Source organism: Limanda limanda, chromosome 3 (genome assembly GCF_963576545.1).
Source record: "Limanda limanda chromosome 3, fLimLim1.1, whole genome shotgun sequence".
Classification (NCBI taxonomy): domain Eukaryota; kingdom Metazoa; phylum Chordata; class Actinopteri; order Pleuronectiformes; family Pleuronectidae; genus Limanda; species Limanda limanda.
Genome location: NC_083638.1, coordinates 2,466,196 through 2,483,564, shown reverse-complemented (window position 1 = coordinate 2,483,564; position 17,369 = coordinate 2,466,196). Strand labels below are relative to the sequence as shown.

The window sequence follows — 17,369 nt, the reverse complement described above, 5'->3', positions numbered from 1 at the left end:
GTCCTTCAGGCTCGTCCGTCCCTTATAAAATGACAGGAAACATAAAAGTCTGCTGTTATTGTCGAGGAAGTGTTACTTATGAGCAAAGTTTGTATCCTTATTTTCTGTGGATATTCAACTATGTATTCTAATATGGTTTTCAAGATTTAAAGATTTAAAAGTACTGCATATATCATTAAATACATTATGAATTATGTGCAATACCTTTCTTTGATTGTGTGTAAGTAATGAAAACAGGTCTGTACCTGGAGTCAGTGTTGAAGTGATGACTCAGAGTTCAGTCTGGTTGGATTCCACTTCTGTCTCATGTTACATGGTTAAAATAAAAGTTTATTACTTCAAAGTTCATCAGATCATAATCACTTCACTTCATCTCAGGAAATAGGTGGACATCAGCCTCAGGTTCTCTCTGTGACTGTCTATTCTAGTAAAGTTACACTCTACATTATTTATATTCATGTGACAAACAAATGCATTATTCTGCATGTCCACTTATTTAACACAAGAATTCAGTAAAGTCTGACAAAGATTAACGATGTAAAAACTGAAAGTAGCCGACAAGTTTAGTTTTCACTGTAACACGTTAACATCAATACTCTGAATAAAGAGCTGAGGAGACGTAATGTTGCTTTAAACAGCTGCTCTTGAAATGCACACGTGACTCTAAATACTCAGGTTTCAGTTCGTCAGAGTAAATCTGTTCCTGCAGAATAACAATCTGTGTTCGTGGTAAAAAGATGTGTGTGTGTGTGTGTGATCCGACACCATCAATTATTAACTAACTACGTGATCGTAAGTCTGTTATCTACATCACAACCATCTCAATAAAAAAAGAACTGTGAACTGTACTTTGAACTGTTTGTCTTTCGAGAGTGAACTGGTTCAACAGGGAGGAGGAGGAGCCTGAGGGCAGGGAGCCGTCAGACTCCATTTTCCCTCGGATGAGAAGAAGGAAGAAAAGTGAGCTGGTGAGTGTGAACACAACTTTCTGAAGGTTTTACTGTCTCACTCTCACACCTGCTGTTAACATCCATCTAAGTTTGTCAGTTCATATCTGGTGACAGACGTAGTTTCATGTGATCGGATCCCAGAGACAGATGTGAACAGCAGGTCTGGAACAAGGAGCCTTCAAAGGACTAATTAACAGAGTTAACTCAAAGTTTCACGTTTTTCTTCATCACATCTGTTCATCGAGTGTATAACAGAACGTGTTTTCAGAATCATACATTACAGTCACCTGAGTGTGTTCGGTGAGTGTGTGTGTGTGTGTGTGTGTCTGTCTGCTTGCTTGGTATTTTTGGGTGTGTTTCTTGAACAGACTTGTTTGTCCTGATTCCTTTGAGCTCACAGTGTTTTTCCTCTCAACTCGATAAGTTGGTGACGATTTCTAGTAAAGTAATCAAGGAATAGAGGAATCAGAAAAGAGAGAAATAAAAAAGAGAAAGCATGCAAATGTTTGAGTTAGAGAGAGAGAGAGTGAGAGTGAGAGTGAGAGTGAGAGTGAGGGTGAGGGTGAGAGTGAGAGTGAGAGTGAGAGTGAGAGAGAGAGAGAGAGAGAGAGAGAGAGAGAGAGAGAGAGAGAGACCAGGTTTCTCTCTCTCTCTCTCTATATATATATATATATATAAACACAAATATGTATATTTCAAAGTGCTTTTTAAAAGCAGCAGTTTCAAAACAGACAGAACATCAGGTTTAGAAGAAAGCAGCTAAAATGAATAAGTGAATAAATACCAGTGTTGTGTTAAATGCTCAATAAAATAAATAAACAGTTATAATGAAAGTTCAGACTCAGGTAAAATCAGGAAAAGCTTTCAGATATAAGTATATTTTAAGAAGAGACTTAAAAGAGATCAGTGAGTCAGCTGACCTGAGCTCCTCCCCCTCAGCTTTCAGCCTCTGGAACAGACGATCTCTGGCCCAGGATCTCAACCTGCGTACTGGTGTGTATGATTCTAAAAGGTCAGCGATTAGCAGGGAGCGAGGCCATGAGGGGCCTTAAAGTGATCAGTAAAATCTGAAAATCAATTCTAAAACATACAGGGAGTCACTGGAGTAATGTGATCATGTTTCTTAGTTTGAGTTAAAAACCTGGCAGCGGAGTTCTGGACAGTCTGGAGTGGATCAATAGATTTTTGGCTCATGCAGGTAAAAATGCCGTTACAATAATCTAAACATGATGAGATGAAAGCATGTGAAATGCTGTCTGTGCCTTTTAAAGTTAGCATGGATCGTATTTTAGAAACATTTCTCAGGTGATAAAAACAGGATTGAACAAGCTTAGTGGTGAGATGCTCAAAATGTAGCTTTCATCAAACCGGACTCTTAAGATCCTTTGCCACAGGCTTCGTGTTGTCAACGAGGGAACCAGCAGAAGGCAGGATTGTTTTTTTCATGTCGATGACAAGAATCTCTGTTCAAGTACAATTGTGTATTGTCAGCATAAAAATGGAATGACACACCTGTGAATTATGTTCCCAAGGGAAAGCATGTTCAATAAAAATTAAATAATCCCCAAGACTGATCCCTGCGGTGCACCATACTTTACAGTTGAAAATGAGGAGACATAGTTATTGACTGACACACAGAACTTCTGGGTTGACGAGCACCACCCCCTAGTCATCCTCACTGAACCTGGCTTCATTGTGTGTGTTTGACTCACAGTGTTTTTCCTCTCAGACTGAAGATGAGTGGTCCTGAGGAGGAAGAGGAGGATAGAGCAGAGCCTCCAGGGTTCAGCTGTGTGTCTCTGAAGAGTGACTGGTCCATGGGAGATCCTCCAAACTTCAGTGAAGAACCTGGACCCTCAAACACAAAGTAAGAGACCTGCTACAAACATGTGAAGCTCCAAACTGAATCCTCAGAGAATGAACCAGTGAATGTTGTGTTCTGAATAAAAACATGTTTGTGTTTGCAGAGGTCAGGACCATAGACTAGGAGCAGAGTCTCCAGGGTCCAGCCATCTGTCTCTGAAGAGTGACTGGTCCATGGGAGATCCTCCAAACTTCAGTGAAGAACCTGGACCCTCAAACACAAAGTAAGAGACCTGCTACAAACATGTGAAGCTCCAAACTGAATCCTCAGAGAATGAACCAGTGAATGTTGTGTTCTGAATAAAAACATGTTTGTGTTTGCAGAGGTCAGGACCACAGACTGAGAGCAGAGTCTCCAGGGTCCAGCTGTCTGTCTCTGAAGAGTGACTGGTCCAAAGGAAATCCTCCAGACTTCAGTAATGAACCTGGACCCTCACACACAGAGTAAGAGACTGTTTCTACTGTGACCTGCTCTGAAGAGGATCTAGTTTCCTCTAGTGTGGCCCCTGCATTGGGACACAGCTTAATTGAAATTGGTGACTAATCTCTCAGAATCACTCAAAGAGCTCAGACCTCCACCAAGAACCAACACGCTCCTTATGAAACCACTTTGAAATCCACTAGAGACTCATTTTGATTTGGATCTGCTCCAAATTACACACACTCATAAACAACATACAAACATACTGGGTGAAAACAAAACCTCCTTGACAGAAGGAATGACAACCTGTGACTGTGACATGTGAGTTATCAGGAACTGTCTTCACAGGGAGAGGAAGAGGAGGCATGTTTCTGAGGAGGAGCAGTCGTCCTGCTGTGCTTCGTGTCAGGACGTCCTGAAGGATCCAGTCTCCACCAGCTGTGGACACTGGTTCTGCAGACAGTGCATCACCTCATACTGGGACCAGTCTGGTTCTTCAGGAGACTCCTCCTGTCCCCAGTGTGGACAAAGATCCAGAACAGGAGCTGGAGCTCAGACAGCCGGTCAGAGCAGCACTGTACATGTGTCTGCTGATGTCTTCTGACAACAGCACATGTGGTTTTATTTTGTTCCTTCATACAGCATCAACACTTAAGTCTCTGACATTGTTTCTTGTCTTTCAGCAGATCGTGGTCTGCAGGAGGTTTTAGATGAACATAAGCTCAGTCTGAGGAGGAGATGTGAACATGTGACTGAAGGAAGTGATGAAACAGGAAGTAGAAGCCTCCTCAACAGGATCTACACTGAGCTCTACATCACAGAGGGACAGAGTGAAGAGGTTAATACTCAACATGAGGTGAGGCAGCTTGAGACAGCTTCGAAGATAAAGATCCTCCACGACACTCCCATCAAGTGCCACGACATCTTTAAAGCCTCCACTGACCAGCACAGCAGCATCAGAGTCGTCCTGACCAACGGCGTCGCTGGCGTTGGAAAAACCTTCTTGGTGCAGAAGTTCACTCTGGACTGGGCAGAGGGTTTAGAAAACCAGGATGTGGGTCTGCTGTCTGTGCTTTCCTTCAGGGAGCTGAACCTGGTGCAGGACCAGCAGCACAGTCTCCTCATGCTGCTCCGTGTTTTCCATCCAGCGTTACAGAAGCTCACGGCAGAGACGCTCGCTGTCTGTAAACCTTTGTTCATCTTTGACGGCCTGGATGAAAGCAGACCTTCTCTGGACTTCAACCACAGCGAGCTTGTGTCTGAGGTCACACAGAGGTCATCAGTCAACGTGCTGCTGACAAACCTCATCCGGGGGAATCTGCTTCCCTCGGCTCTAGTCTGGATAACCTCCAGACCTGCGGCGGCCAATCAGATCCCTCCTGCATGTGTTGACAGGGTCACAGAAGTACGAGGCTTCACTGACGCCCAGAAGGAGGAGTACTTCAGGAGGAGATTCAGTGATGAAGAGCTGTGCAGCAGAATCATCTCACACATCAAGATGTCCAGGAGCCTCCACATCATGTGTCAAATCCCAGTCTTCTGCTGGATCAGTGCTACAGTTCTGGAGCACATGTTGACCACAGACCAGAGAGGAGAGCTGCCAAAGACCCTGACTGACCTGTACTCACACTTCCTGCTGGTTCAGACAAAGAGGAAGAACAAGAAGTACGGTGAGGGACATGAGACGGCTCCACAGCAGCTGACGGAGGCTGACAGGGACGTTCTCCTGAAGCTGGGGAGGCTGGCACTTAAACATCTGGAGGAAGGAAACGTCATGTTCTACCAAGAAGACCTGGAGCAGTGTGGTCTTAATGTCACAGAGGCCTTTGTGTACTCAGGAGTTTGTACTGAGATCTTCAGAAGAGAGTGTGTGATCTTCCAGAAATCAGTCTACTGCTTTGTTCATCTTAGCATTCAGGAGTTTCTGGCTGCAGTCTACATGTTCCACTGTTACACCGAGAGGAACACAGAAGAACTCAACAACTTCTTGGGAACATATGGGAACACAGACAGTACCTTCTCCCTGGATGACCTCCTGAAGAGAGCCATGGAGAAATCCCTCACCAGTACAAATGGTCATCTGGACCTGTTTGTTCGCTTCCTTCACGGCCTCAGTCTGGAGTCCAACCAGAGAGTCTTAGGAGGCCTGCTGGGTCGGACAGAGAACAATCCAGAGGTCATCCAGAGAGTTATCACCAACCTGAAGAAGATGAAGAGTGATGACATTTCTCCTGACAGAAGCATCAACATCTTCCACTGTCTGATAGAGATGAATGACCACTCAGTTCATCAGCAGATGCAACAGTTCCTGACATCAGAGAACACATCGAAGGAGGAACTCTCTGAGATCCACTGCTCAGCTCTGGCCTATATGCTGCAGATGTCAGAGGAGGTTCTGGATGAGTTGGACCTGAAGAAGTTCAACACATCATACCAGGGTCGATGGAGACTGATCCCAGCTGTGAGGAACTGCAGGAAGGCTCGGTGAGTCCAGACATGATTAATAACATGTTCAATCAGTGGAGATGAGTCGTTCTTCAAATATACTCAGTGTTAAATGATTCTCATTGTTTTGGGCAGCATGGTGTTGCAGTGGTCAACACTGTTAGTGCAGCCTTTCTGTGAGGAGGAGGTTCTCCTGGTGTCTGCAGGGTTTTCTCCAGCTTCATCCACAAACCCAAAGACATGTAGATCAGAGTTAGGTTGATTGGAGACTGAGATTCAGTGTCAGCTGAGATTGGCTCCAGGCCCCTGAGACCGCTTAAGGATAAGTGGCTACTGGCTGGAGTGTGTGTGCGCATGTGTGTGTGTGTGCATGCATACAGTGGCATCGTAGTGGGAGGGCAAGTGGAACCCAAAGGGAAGGGGGGTCCCTTTAAAAGATGTAATGATTTAAAATATATATATATATTATTAATTAATCAAATTCATTTCATTTCTAAGTGCTTGTTTAAACTGTTTGACTAAATGGATTGATTGACTGAAGGCCTGAGGTCACCTGGGACTCACTGGTTGTGTGTCACATTCTCCTTTACTCAGAGCTCATATTAACATGAGAAGTGAACAATGTGGACTCGATGTTGTCTAGGCAACTAAATAAAATAACACACATTCACACTCCTTCACCTGAAGTTTTAAACTTCAACTTTGAATATAATTACAACCTTTCTGAGGTTTCTGGTGTGATCACCTTTTGTATGAAAGTAGTCCTGTCTACTCAAATAATAACCTGTTCTACACAGAATGAAGCCAAACATTTTCCGCCATATGTCAGTTTGTTACATTATTGTCAAGCTGTAAGAAAATGAGAGATAAATAATAAATTGAGGTTCATTGGATGAAAGCTGTATAAAGCCTCTTTCGACCCAGCGGCCCGTACTGCTTCGTACATCTAGGTATGCGACACTTCTTTGGACAGCTAAGATTCAGTGCTTTGTTGACTATGCTCTTTACATTTAAAGGTTTGTGGTGCTTGGAGTCTTTTCAGAAGTATTGTCTGTCTGCACACTCAGTGTGGCCTTGTTGGCTATTGTCTGTTCTATTGTCGGCCAGCAGCTCTGTGTAACCTCTGTATTTCCCCTTGTATATCCGTTTGCATGTGAAAACAGGTGATCTCTCAATCTTAAAATGGCGGCTAGACTCTAAACTTTAGATTGACAGCTCACTTGACCCAATAGGAGCTGGCATGGGTTGTCCACAGCCTACAATAGCCAACGAGAGACCTTGTTGACGGACATAGCTTGCCCCTCTTCTGTCATGTAAATACTGAGCCAATTGAAACCGATTGTTATGACTGACGTTTTGTTTAGCCAATGAAATTTCCAACATGCAGATGTGACACGTCACAGTGTCAAGTTACAGGCACAGCAAGGAAGTCACTGCGTAATGACAAACAGCGTAAAAGGCAAAGTTTTTTGTGTATGGCCCTCTGTTTCACTCTGTGTGTGTCTGTATGAGTCACTTTTGATCTGGAGGAGGGTGTGTGTGTTTGAATGCCATTTTTCTTTCAGTGTGAAATAGTGTGACCATGGTTACCAAGGGTCCTTTGGAGTCTCCAAAAAGAAACCGCCTAGACATACCCTTAGAAAAACATATGTAAAATACAAATTTTCTGTGGTATTGTTATCAAATTTGAACTTGGGCTAGGTAAGGCTTCATGCTTTGGTCCCATTGTGTTTTCCAGCTCATAAGTCACAGCTAGAGTCATCCGCAGGCATCTGTTTACCAAAAATATTAATAAAAAAAAATTAAAACCTTCTTCTTCAGTGAATGTTGTGCTTTCTGATTTTATTCTAACAGATATTTTCTTTAATTACAGACTCAGTGGTTGTCGACTCTCAGAGACTCACTGTGAAGTTGTGGCCTCAGCTCTGAAGTCAGACCCCTCACATCTGAGAGAACTGGATCTGACTGACAACGAGCTGCAGGATTCAGAAGTGAAGCTGCTGTGTTCTGGACTGGAGAGTCCAAACTGTCGACTGGAGACTCTGAGGTCCTTAAATCCTTCTTCACTTTTCAGACTTTATTTCTTTTTGGGTCATTATTTATTTAAATTGTCTCAGTTCTGCTCTGCTCACTGTCCCTCAGTCATCTGTCCCTCACGTCCACCTCATCAACTCCATTCACCTGCACTCACCTGCTCCTGATCACTGAGAAAGTGTCAGTAAATAACATGTGGACTGAGGCCGAGCACTCGTCCTCCTCAGGTTTTCAGAATAAGACAAATTCTTATTGAAACACGTTGGACAGTTAAGTATAGAAACAAACAGGAAGTGGCTATGAGGAGCCATCCCTACTTAAGAAGGAGATGAACGAAACAATGGTCCAACATGTCTGATCTAATATTTATCTTCAGGTCACAGACGGAACTGAGGTCAGCAGCATGTTGAGAGTCTGTGTTGACATGATGACGATCCACAACAACACAACACATTCTAATATTCATATTTCTTTATCCAGGTTGAAGGGCTGCAGTCTGTCAGAGATCAGCTGTTCTTCTCTGGCTTCAGCTCTGAGGTCAAACCCCTCTCATCTGAGAGAACTGGATCTGACTGACAACAAGCTGCAGGACTCAGGAGTGAAGGAGCTGTGTGGTTTTCTACAGAGTCCAACCTGTCGACTGGAGACCCTGAGGTCAGACATCATGTTTCACTGTTAAAGGTTCAGTGTGTAGAATGTAGTGACATCTAGTGGTGAAGTGTCATGTTGCAGCTGAACACCCTCGCCTTCCAAACAGGAAACAGAACCTGTTGTAGCTTCAGTTGTCATAGAAACTCAAAACGTTTAGTTCATCCAGTTTTTACTACTGTAAAAAAATATGGCTGCCTCCGTAGGGAGGACCCGCTCCTGATGTTAATATATAGTATATAGTATTTAAAACTTAAATGTCTCAATCTAAAGTAAAGAAAACAAGTGTACAGTTAAGATGAAACTGGTGAAAACATCATTAGGATTCTTTTCTCTTCAGTTTCTAACAATGGATCTTTTCACCTGAATCTTCCACACTGGATCTTTAAGGTCAAAGGTCAGAACATGTGTTCCTAACAGTGAACACTGATTCTGAGCTGAGAGATGTTTGTAGGATGAGCGCTGGGGACCGAGTCAGGCTCAATGTGACTGAAGTTTTACTGACAGAGAAACAATCCAATGCTGTACACACGTGTTCCTCAGGCTCCCTGCTCCACTTTCAACTGGTCAAACTGCTGCTCAGGTCATCGCCACTTCAAGAAAACATAATCATGGAACTGCTCGCCCTCTTCACACAACAACTTTAGAAAAGGCAATCGGACCGAGAAAGAACCGAATAAACTTTCAAACGACGCTGCACCTGACGAGAAGCACATGGCTGCACAGCCAACACCGGTGAATCTCGATGCAGCCGTGCCTCAGCCTGCACCAACTGTCGTATGAGCTGCTATAGAAATTCAAGGTAGGGAGATGAGGAAGTTGAAAGAAGAAACCAGACACTCCAACACTACCCGCTTGGACTCTATTCAAAACTCCCTTACTCTCATGCAAAAGGAACAATCAGCCATTGCGGAGAAAGGGGAGGGGCCAACCAGCACAGTAACTGAGCATGACACCCGCGTCTATAGAGAGGACCTGCCAGGAGCTACAGGCTACAAACGTTCTGCGTTGGATGGTGAACCAGACGGTTGAATCTGAAGTTTTTTGGGATTCACAGAAGGCGAGGAGAAGGGACATCCTACCACCTTTGTGTCTGAAATGATCATTGATCTTTTCAGCCAGACTGCGTTCTCCAGAGTGGTGGAAGTGGATAGACCCCACCGCATTATGAAACCCCGACTGAGGTCAGAGGGAAACGACAACGGACAATTATTGCAAAAATGCACCGCGACCAGAACAGGGAGCTGATATTGCAATTAAGTCAGGAGAGAGCACCCTTGTATTATGATGATGCTAGGGTTTACATCTTTCCAGATTATACATCAGAGGTGATTAATCAGCGACAAGCCTCTGGTAAAGTAATTTACCACTTCAGCAGACGATGCAAACGCTTTACCCTCCAGCTGATGCTACAAACTCATGTGCTGGTAAATCAAACAGAAGTGAGCAGCAATATGGACCAATCGGTTTGTATCTGTAATAGTCTGTTTTGCCTACTCGTTATACATTTTTATTTCATAGGGTGATTTAATAAAAGTCTTTCATTTTAAAGCTGAGCAAACAAAGGCTTATGATATTGGTTACCACGTTGGTTTTGAATGTGGGTGAAGACGTAGTGAATTCATATTGCTTGTCAGGGGTGAGGGGTGAGGTGGAGCAGTAGGACCCAGACGCAGAGTATAATCAAGAGATTGAATCTTTAATGAACAACGTCTTCAAGGGACAAAACATAAACACTAAAGGGACAAACTGGATAAACACTAAAAGGGAAGAAAAGACAGGAGGCTTACACAGGGAATGCAGAGGTGCAGAGGCTCAGGAGACACAAGATACCAAGACACGGGAGATCAGGACAGGAGAGCAGAACAAAACATCCTCATGGTACAACAAACGATCTGACAAAGGGGAGCACAGAGACTTGTATATAGACACAGGTGCAACACATGAGGACTGGCGCAGACAATCACCGACAGGAAGTGAAGACAGAAAACACACAAGGAACAGAACTACAAAATGAAACAAACACAGAGTGTGAAAACATGAAACAACTCAAACATAAACAACAGACATTAACTAAATAAACAGAAAACACATCAAACAGAAGGAGAACCTATTTGTATAGAAACACATTTGTATAAACTTGCTTTCATGTGATGTTGTCTTTTTACTGTGTTTTTATAATTTTTTAACTTTTATTTACTTGTTCATTTATCTCTATTGTCATTTTACTGCTTTTATGGGTTCAAGTTTTTATTTATTAGGGCCCGAGCACCGAACACGGTGTGAGGCCCTATTGAATCTGTAAGGATTATTATTATTGTGACAAACCTGAATTGGCTTTTTGAGAGTTTTAACATGCTGAACTTCTTACCAAACTTTGCAGAAAATTAGAAGGTGGTGAAAATTCACGTATTCTGGAGTATTTGTAAATGGGCGAGGCAAAATGGCTCAACAGCGCCCCATGGAACCCAGCCCCTAGGTTTCCACATAGCTGATTTTCACCAAAATCGGAATACAGCTGTATCGTGACTAATATAGAAAAAAGCCTCATGGAGCATTATGAAAAACGCAACAGGAAGCCCGCCATTTTGGATTTAGTGGCCATTTTGGCCATATTCCACATTTTTACTTTTACGTACTTGTCGTAGAGCTTTCATCAGATCAACTCAAAATTTAGATGAGTGTCATCACAACAAGATGGATAAAAACTGATTTAGAGATCGATTTTTCGTCACACCGTGTGACCGTGGCGTCAAGTTTGATTGAACGCCATCAAAACACGAGGTTCTGTATCTCGGACAAACACGGTCCAATCGAGTCCAAACTAACACGTGAGACAAGAGTAACAGCTTAATGACATCTATACATCATCATGACTTGATCATGACTTAAAATCACAGCGCCCCCTGGTGGCAACAGGAATGTCTTGTTTTTTGCATGTCTTACACTTGGATGTGTTCCTCCTCATCCACTGACCTCAACTATGTCAAACTGTGTTTAATGGGTCTCAAGACATTGATAATGAAGATATAAGATTACTGTTTTCGTCAAACGCCACATTAATGGCGTGGCATCAGATTTCATCAACTCGCGGTGAAACACGAAATTGCTGTAACTTCACTGTTCATGGTTCTATCTCACTCAAACTACATGTGTGTAGCAACAGCCCCCCCCCCCCCCTCCGTGAAGATATTCATATGGTTTTAAGGACATGTGACCGTGGCGTGGCGTCAAAGTTTGATTAAAAGCCATCAAAACACGAGGTTCTGTATCTCGGACATCCCTGGTCCAATCGAGTCCAAACTAGACATGTAAGACAAGAGTCCCGGCCTGATGACATCTACTTAGAAAGTATGACTTGAAATCACAGAGCTCCTTGGTGCTCACAGGAAGTGAAATGTTTTATACTGCTCCTGGCTGCTTTACAATATACAGCTCAAAAGAGCTCAGTCAAGTCATGGATCATGGTCAGAATGGTGACATTTCCTCAAACCGTGTAAACATTGATGTGCGGCGAAGGATAGTCCTTCGCCAGAGGACACGATGTTGTCATAACTCCAGTGTGCATTGTCCTATCACTACCAAACTTCTAGCATATGATCAGAGTCCAAGCCTGGACAGCTCTATGTGTCAATATTTCCTCAGTGTCATAGCACCACCTACTGCTTCGCCATGAAACAGGAAGTACTTTGTTAATCCACTCTGCATTACCCAACCGGCTCCGAACTACTGACCTATGATCACAATCCTGACCTGAACACATCCATAAATAAATATTAGTTCAGGGTCATAGCGCCACCTACTGATCAGTGTGAAAATAAAGTTGTTGTTACATTGTCCAATTGACACAAAATTGCTCACGCTACATCAGAGCGCCTACTTGAACAGATCTATATGTGTGTGCGTAATAATAGTGATGGCGCCTCCTACTGGGAACAGGAAGTAAGCTTTGTTTTACAACTATCAATCGATTTACATAAAATGTTCACAGTATGATGTGCTATTTGATAGCGTGGACCATAACGAGCAATAAGCAGGCAAGGATCTACATCGCGTGAAGGACGCAGGAAGTGAAACGTTAATCCTTGCTGCAGAGCGCAAAACGCATGCAACGCGGAGACGTGCGCTTGGTCATCGATCACGCTCTCCACCGACCGCACGCAACAGGCTTCAACGTGCAGGTGCTCGGGATCGCAAGTGCTACAACGTAGCCCTAGTTTTTCTTGCTTTGCTGTCAAAGCACTTTGTAAACTCTGTTTTTAAAATGTACTATCAATAAAGTTTACTAATATGGTCTTTATCCAGGTTGGGGGACTGCAGACTGTCAGAGATCAGCTGTTCTTCTCTGGCTTCAGCTCTGACGTCAAACCCCTCTCATCTGAGAGAACTGGATCTGAGTAATAACAACGACCTGCAGGACTCAGGAGTGAAGGAGCTGTGTGGTTTTCTACAGAGTCCAACCTGTCGACTGGAGACTCTGAGGTCAGTTCACTGACTGACTTTTTTAGATTTCATATCTATAAACAGCATTTGATCTCATTTAATTCTAATTTAACATAAATTCTCTTCATACATAACTTGAATCCATTCATTCAAATTCTGTGACATTTTAAATATTCAGCTACTTGTTAAAAAACATATGAGTTTAGTTCTGGATTTCCTTAACTGATCTGCGGGACAGAGACAGGGTCCAAATAATCTATTTTTTACTGAATCAGGACTTGTTTTTAGTCCAACATGTCTGATTTCATATTTATCTTCCGTGTTATGAGTCTGTGCTCACATGAATATTTTTCTGTTATTTTCACACATGAACTCAGTTTAATTCACAGTTAAGTTTTATCCTTTATCCAGGTTGATTCTCTGCAGTCTGTCAGAGATCAGCTGTTCTTCTCTGGCTTCAGCTCTGAGGTCAAACCCCTCTCATCTGAGAGATCTGGATCTGAGTAACAACGACCTGCAGGACTCAGGAGTGAAGGAGCTGCTTGATCTACAGCAGAGTCCAACCTGTCGACTGGAGACTCTGAGGTCAGTAGATGGTTGGAGTCAGTCCACGCTGCTTTCATCAGTATGTTACTAAACACAGTCAGTATCACAGATCCAGGGTCTGTGCTACCAAGCAGGATTTGTTTTTATCAGGTTAACTTCAGGTTTAGTTTTTTCAGTCCTACGAAGCTCGTCCACTTCTTAACGAAGTAAATCACCATGGTAACTTGTGATGAACGGCTAACCTGCTCCAGGTTAAGTTAGAAATCAACCCGTATAAAAGCTCCGCCCACTGACCATAGTGACTCTGCACTGTTGTGTGGTGCACACTCTCCTTAAAGGGACAGATAAGGGAAATTTTAATCAACGTCTGGTTGGTTCAGTTGATCTCTAACTCACCCAGAACATCTCAATCTCTCCAGACTCATCCTGTCACCAAAACACCAGATGCACTCAGTCAGCTTCCTGGAGACAGGTCCATGTTTGTGTCCTCAGAGACAGTGAGACAGTGTGTGTCACATCCTGGGATTCAAACGTTTCTCATTAAGAATCTTTCTCTCTTCCACTCATCTTGTTAGTAAACAACAGATTCAGATCTCGTGGCCTCGAGTTATTTATCTCGTTCACACACGTTATTATGGCGTGGTCACGTAATATATTTTTACCAAATGCCACCAGGGGGCGCTGTAACTTCCACATTGACACAATCACAGATGTTTTACCAGCTGTTATTCCTGCATTTAGCAGCTGTAACTGAGATTCTTTTATTCTGGGTCATGTGTTTGTTCTCCTCTGATTTTTATTATTGAACAGTTTGATCCTGGTTGTGAAATATGAGGCTCTGCTGTCAGTCAAACTGTCCATGTCTGTGATTGGTCATACACAGTAAACCCCGCCCCTTTTATGTGCATGTGCTCACACAGTGAAACATGTCTTCACCTGTAACAGCAGTAAATCCACCTCTCAGGTGTCCACTCTGCACTTTGACATGCAGAGGAAACACACTGAGCTCTTAGCGTGTTCATTCCAACACGTGAACATGAAGCAGAGAGGAAGCTGCTCCACCTCTGAACAGGACTGAAGTCCCTGCTGCTCTTTCTACTGGATGTGCTGCATCACTGACTCACAGCTGATGAAGTGAGTCTCTGTAACACTGATGTCTTCTTCTCTCAACAGTAGGTGGTCTTTTTGAAGGTGAGTGTGAAGAGGACAGTGTGTGGACGGAGGCTAAGCTGTGTCCTGAGGATCCAGAGGCTGAAGCAGCAGCAGCTTGTGTGTAGAGCGGCTCTGACTGGGTCTTGTTGCTGGGAGGCAGAGTGGAGACAGAGCTCCAGAGGAATCAGAGGAGGTGAGCTGCTCTGAGATCAGCTGTCACACAGTGTCCAGTCCACCGTCCTCCCTGTGTGTTCCTGTGGATGTGACACAGCATCATCACTGGATCTGCTGCTGCTCTGTCCTTTTACTCACAAAAGTCAAAGTCGTAAATATTTCCAAGTTATGTGCAGAAAAATGCATTAAAAATTTAAAGCAAATTTTGTTTTCTAATGTAAAAAGTGACATTATATTTACTGGTCGTGACATGAAACTGTGAGCAGTCGCTGTTATAAATTAATAACTGCTAAGTTCAGACAAGCTTCTTATATTTTAAACAGTTTCACCCTGATCCTGCTGACGGCAGCGTGTTAGCATGTTGTGTTGAGAACTAAAGACATCAGGTGAAAACCATGAGCACTGCAGGGAATCAGAAAGTGTAAAGTCGTGTTATCTGAACACAGATTGATGAGACCAGGCTGTAAATAAGATGCTCAGTACATTGAAGTATAAAGTCAACAGTGATTTCTAAGAGTCGATGTAAATAAAGAAGAAAAGATGATGACGAGATGAAGAACTTATTCAGAAGAATCATTTATATACAGTCTCTGATTGTACTTCACGCACAGACCTCACTACGTCCAGGACATGATGTCATCACTTGTTTTATCAATGATTGTTGATTAATCTGAGTATGAACTCATTCAGGTTAAGTTCATCAGAACATACTGTTTATACGTTAGTGTCTTATTCAGATTATTGTCTTAATCTGGTTGATACCAGAATATTGTATCCATGGAAACGTCAAGTTTAGGATTCATGACCTGTACTGCAGCCAGCCACCAGGGGGCGATGCAGATCATTAATTTTCATCTTTATTTAGTCTAAATTTTAATGTTTTTATTTCACGGTGTTTTATTGAATCACGTCAGATAAGATCTTCTCTGTAAAGTCGCAGGTGACGGATCTGACCTGAGTTTGAGTTTCTCACTTTCCATGTTTCACTGTTTAACGGTAGAAGGTCGAAAATCTCAGCTTCAAATGATTTAATTCAACTGCTGCAGGAAACTACAAAATCCAGTTTGATCATCACAGAAACGTCTCTTTCAAACCTCAGGTTGTTTTATTGCCTTGTAAAATTGTGAGGCTTCTTTATTTACATGAATCATTTCTTTATTTTTACATGAAAATAAACAGCTTCCACTTCATTAAAGATTAAATTCTCTGACATCACATGACTCACTGAGGCTGTGGCGGCGTCTTGTCATGAGGGCGAAGGGGCGAACACACATTTACATGATGGATCAGACACATGGCACCGTTTGGTAAATGAGGCCCGACACTTATTGTCTAGTGTCACTGTGTCGTGTCACCACTGTTTACAACGATGTCTTTTTAATGTTGAAATGAGTTGTTCCATTTTGTCCTGAATAAAGCATCCCATTAATTCATTAATCAAAGATTTTGATACATTCTGTGTGTTTTACTTACTTATTCTGTAGCTAACATTAGGTAAACCTTGGTCCTGATCACCATCACTGACTAGCTTAGCTAATTTAGCTTTTTTGTCTTTGGCTCTTTGTCCTGAAAACAAGCAACATCTCAAACAAAAAAGAAATTCTATTAAAGTTAAAGAAAATCAGTCACTGAACCGAAGATCAATCAATCAATCAAGTTTTATTTGTATAGCCCACATTCACAAATAACAATTCGTCTCATGGGGCTTTAACATTGTGTGACATCCTCTGTCCTTAACCCTCAACAAGAGTAAGGAAAAACTACTAAAAACCCTTTTCACAGGTAAAAATATGTAGAAACCTCAGAGAGACACATGTGAGGATCCGTCTCCCAGGACGGACAGAAGTGCAATAGATGTCAGGTGTAAGAAAACATCATCAGGATTTTTAGCAGCATCCATTAGGCTAAACATTTTTCAATACTATGTGTCAGGCAGTCCCGCTGCAATCACAGTCTCTGGCCAGCAGCAAGACCACGATCCAGCATCAGGATGAGATCCACTATAATCCACAGTCATTGTCCACCGCCGCCAGTTAGAATCCATTATCAGCTGCCGCCTCGGTCGTGGTCCCTCATCATCCGATGCCAACGCGACAAAGGATCCTCCATTACAACGACGATCAGCTGGCACGATACAGAATCCACCGAACTGGATCCACCATTGCGACCTCTGCCGCGCGATCCACAATCATATCCATGGTGCGGCCACAGCTGTGGCCCTGCATCCGCGGGCGCTAAGGCACAGAAACTCCGGGACAATTTAATCATGTTATTTGTCAAATAGTGAAGTTTGACATGTACATAGTTTAATAACCTGCTTCACCTAATGACTCTGATGTAAAGTGGTGTGAGTCTGTGGGTGAAAGACGTTTAGAAACACAGAGATAATTGGTTTGGAGCCGGGAGCCTGCGGCTCTGCTTCAATGAGAAGATGAAAACGTCTGGACTCATCAGATCGAATCAGTTCAATGACTTCTTGAAAAACATGTGAATTCACATTTTGATGATTTTCATTCTTTCTGGATTCTTCACACATGTGTTCATAACTGATCTGCCTGTTCCTGCTCATGTACAAAGAGATAGAAAGTTTTATACAAGTGGACTTTCTTTCATGTACAGTGTTTATACAACATTGGACAATAAGATCACAATCGACATTTATTCACAAATGTACATGAAATTAAAGGAAACAA

General features: G+C 42.8%; 2 protein-coding genes across 2 annotated transcripts in view; both read left to right on the top strand.

Annotated features, from left to right (window-relative positions):
* Positions 1-17,369, top strand: part of LOC132998076 (NACHT, LRR and PYD domains-containing protein 12-like) — a 66,618-nt gene that overhangs the window by 35,979 nt on the left and 13,270 nt on the right. The window lies entirely within an intron of this gene.
* LOC132998074 (NACHT, LRR and PYD domains-containing protein 3-like) lies at positions 1,863-16,118 on the top strand. The gene is made up of 12 exons (XM_061067563.1): positions 1,863-1,943; positions 2,680-2,817; positions 2,918-3,037; positions 3,138-3,257; positions 3,583-3,797; positions 3,921-5,718; positions 7,553-7,726; positions 8,194-8,367; positions 12,667-12,843; positions 13,216-13,389; positions 14,524-14,576; positions 14,784-16,118. Exons 2-11 carry the CDS (start codon positions 2,687-2,689, stop codon positions 14,537-14,539), a joined length of 3,099 nt encoding a protein of 1,032 aa, XP_060923546.1. The 5' UTR covers positions 1,863-1,943; positions 2,680-2,686; the 3' UTR covers positions 14,540-14,576; positions 14,784-16,118.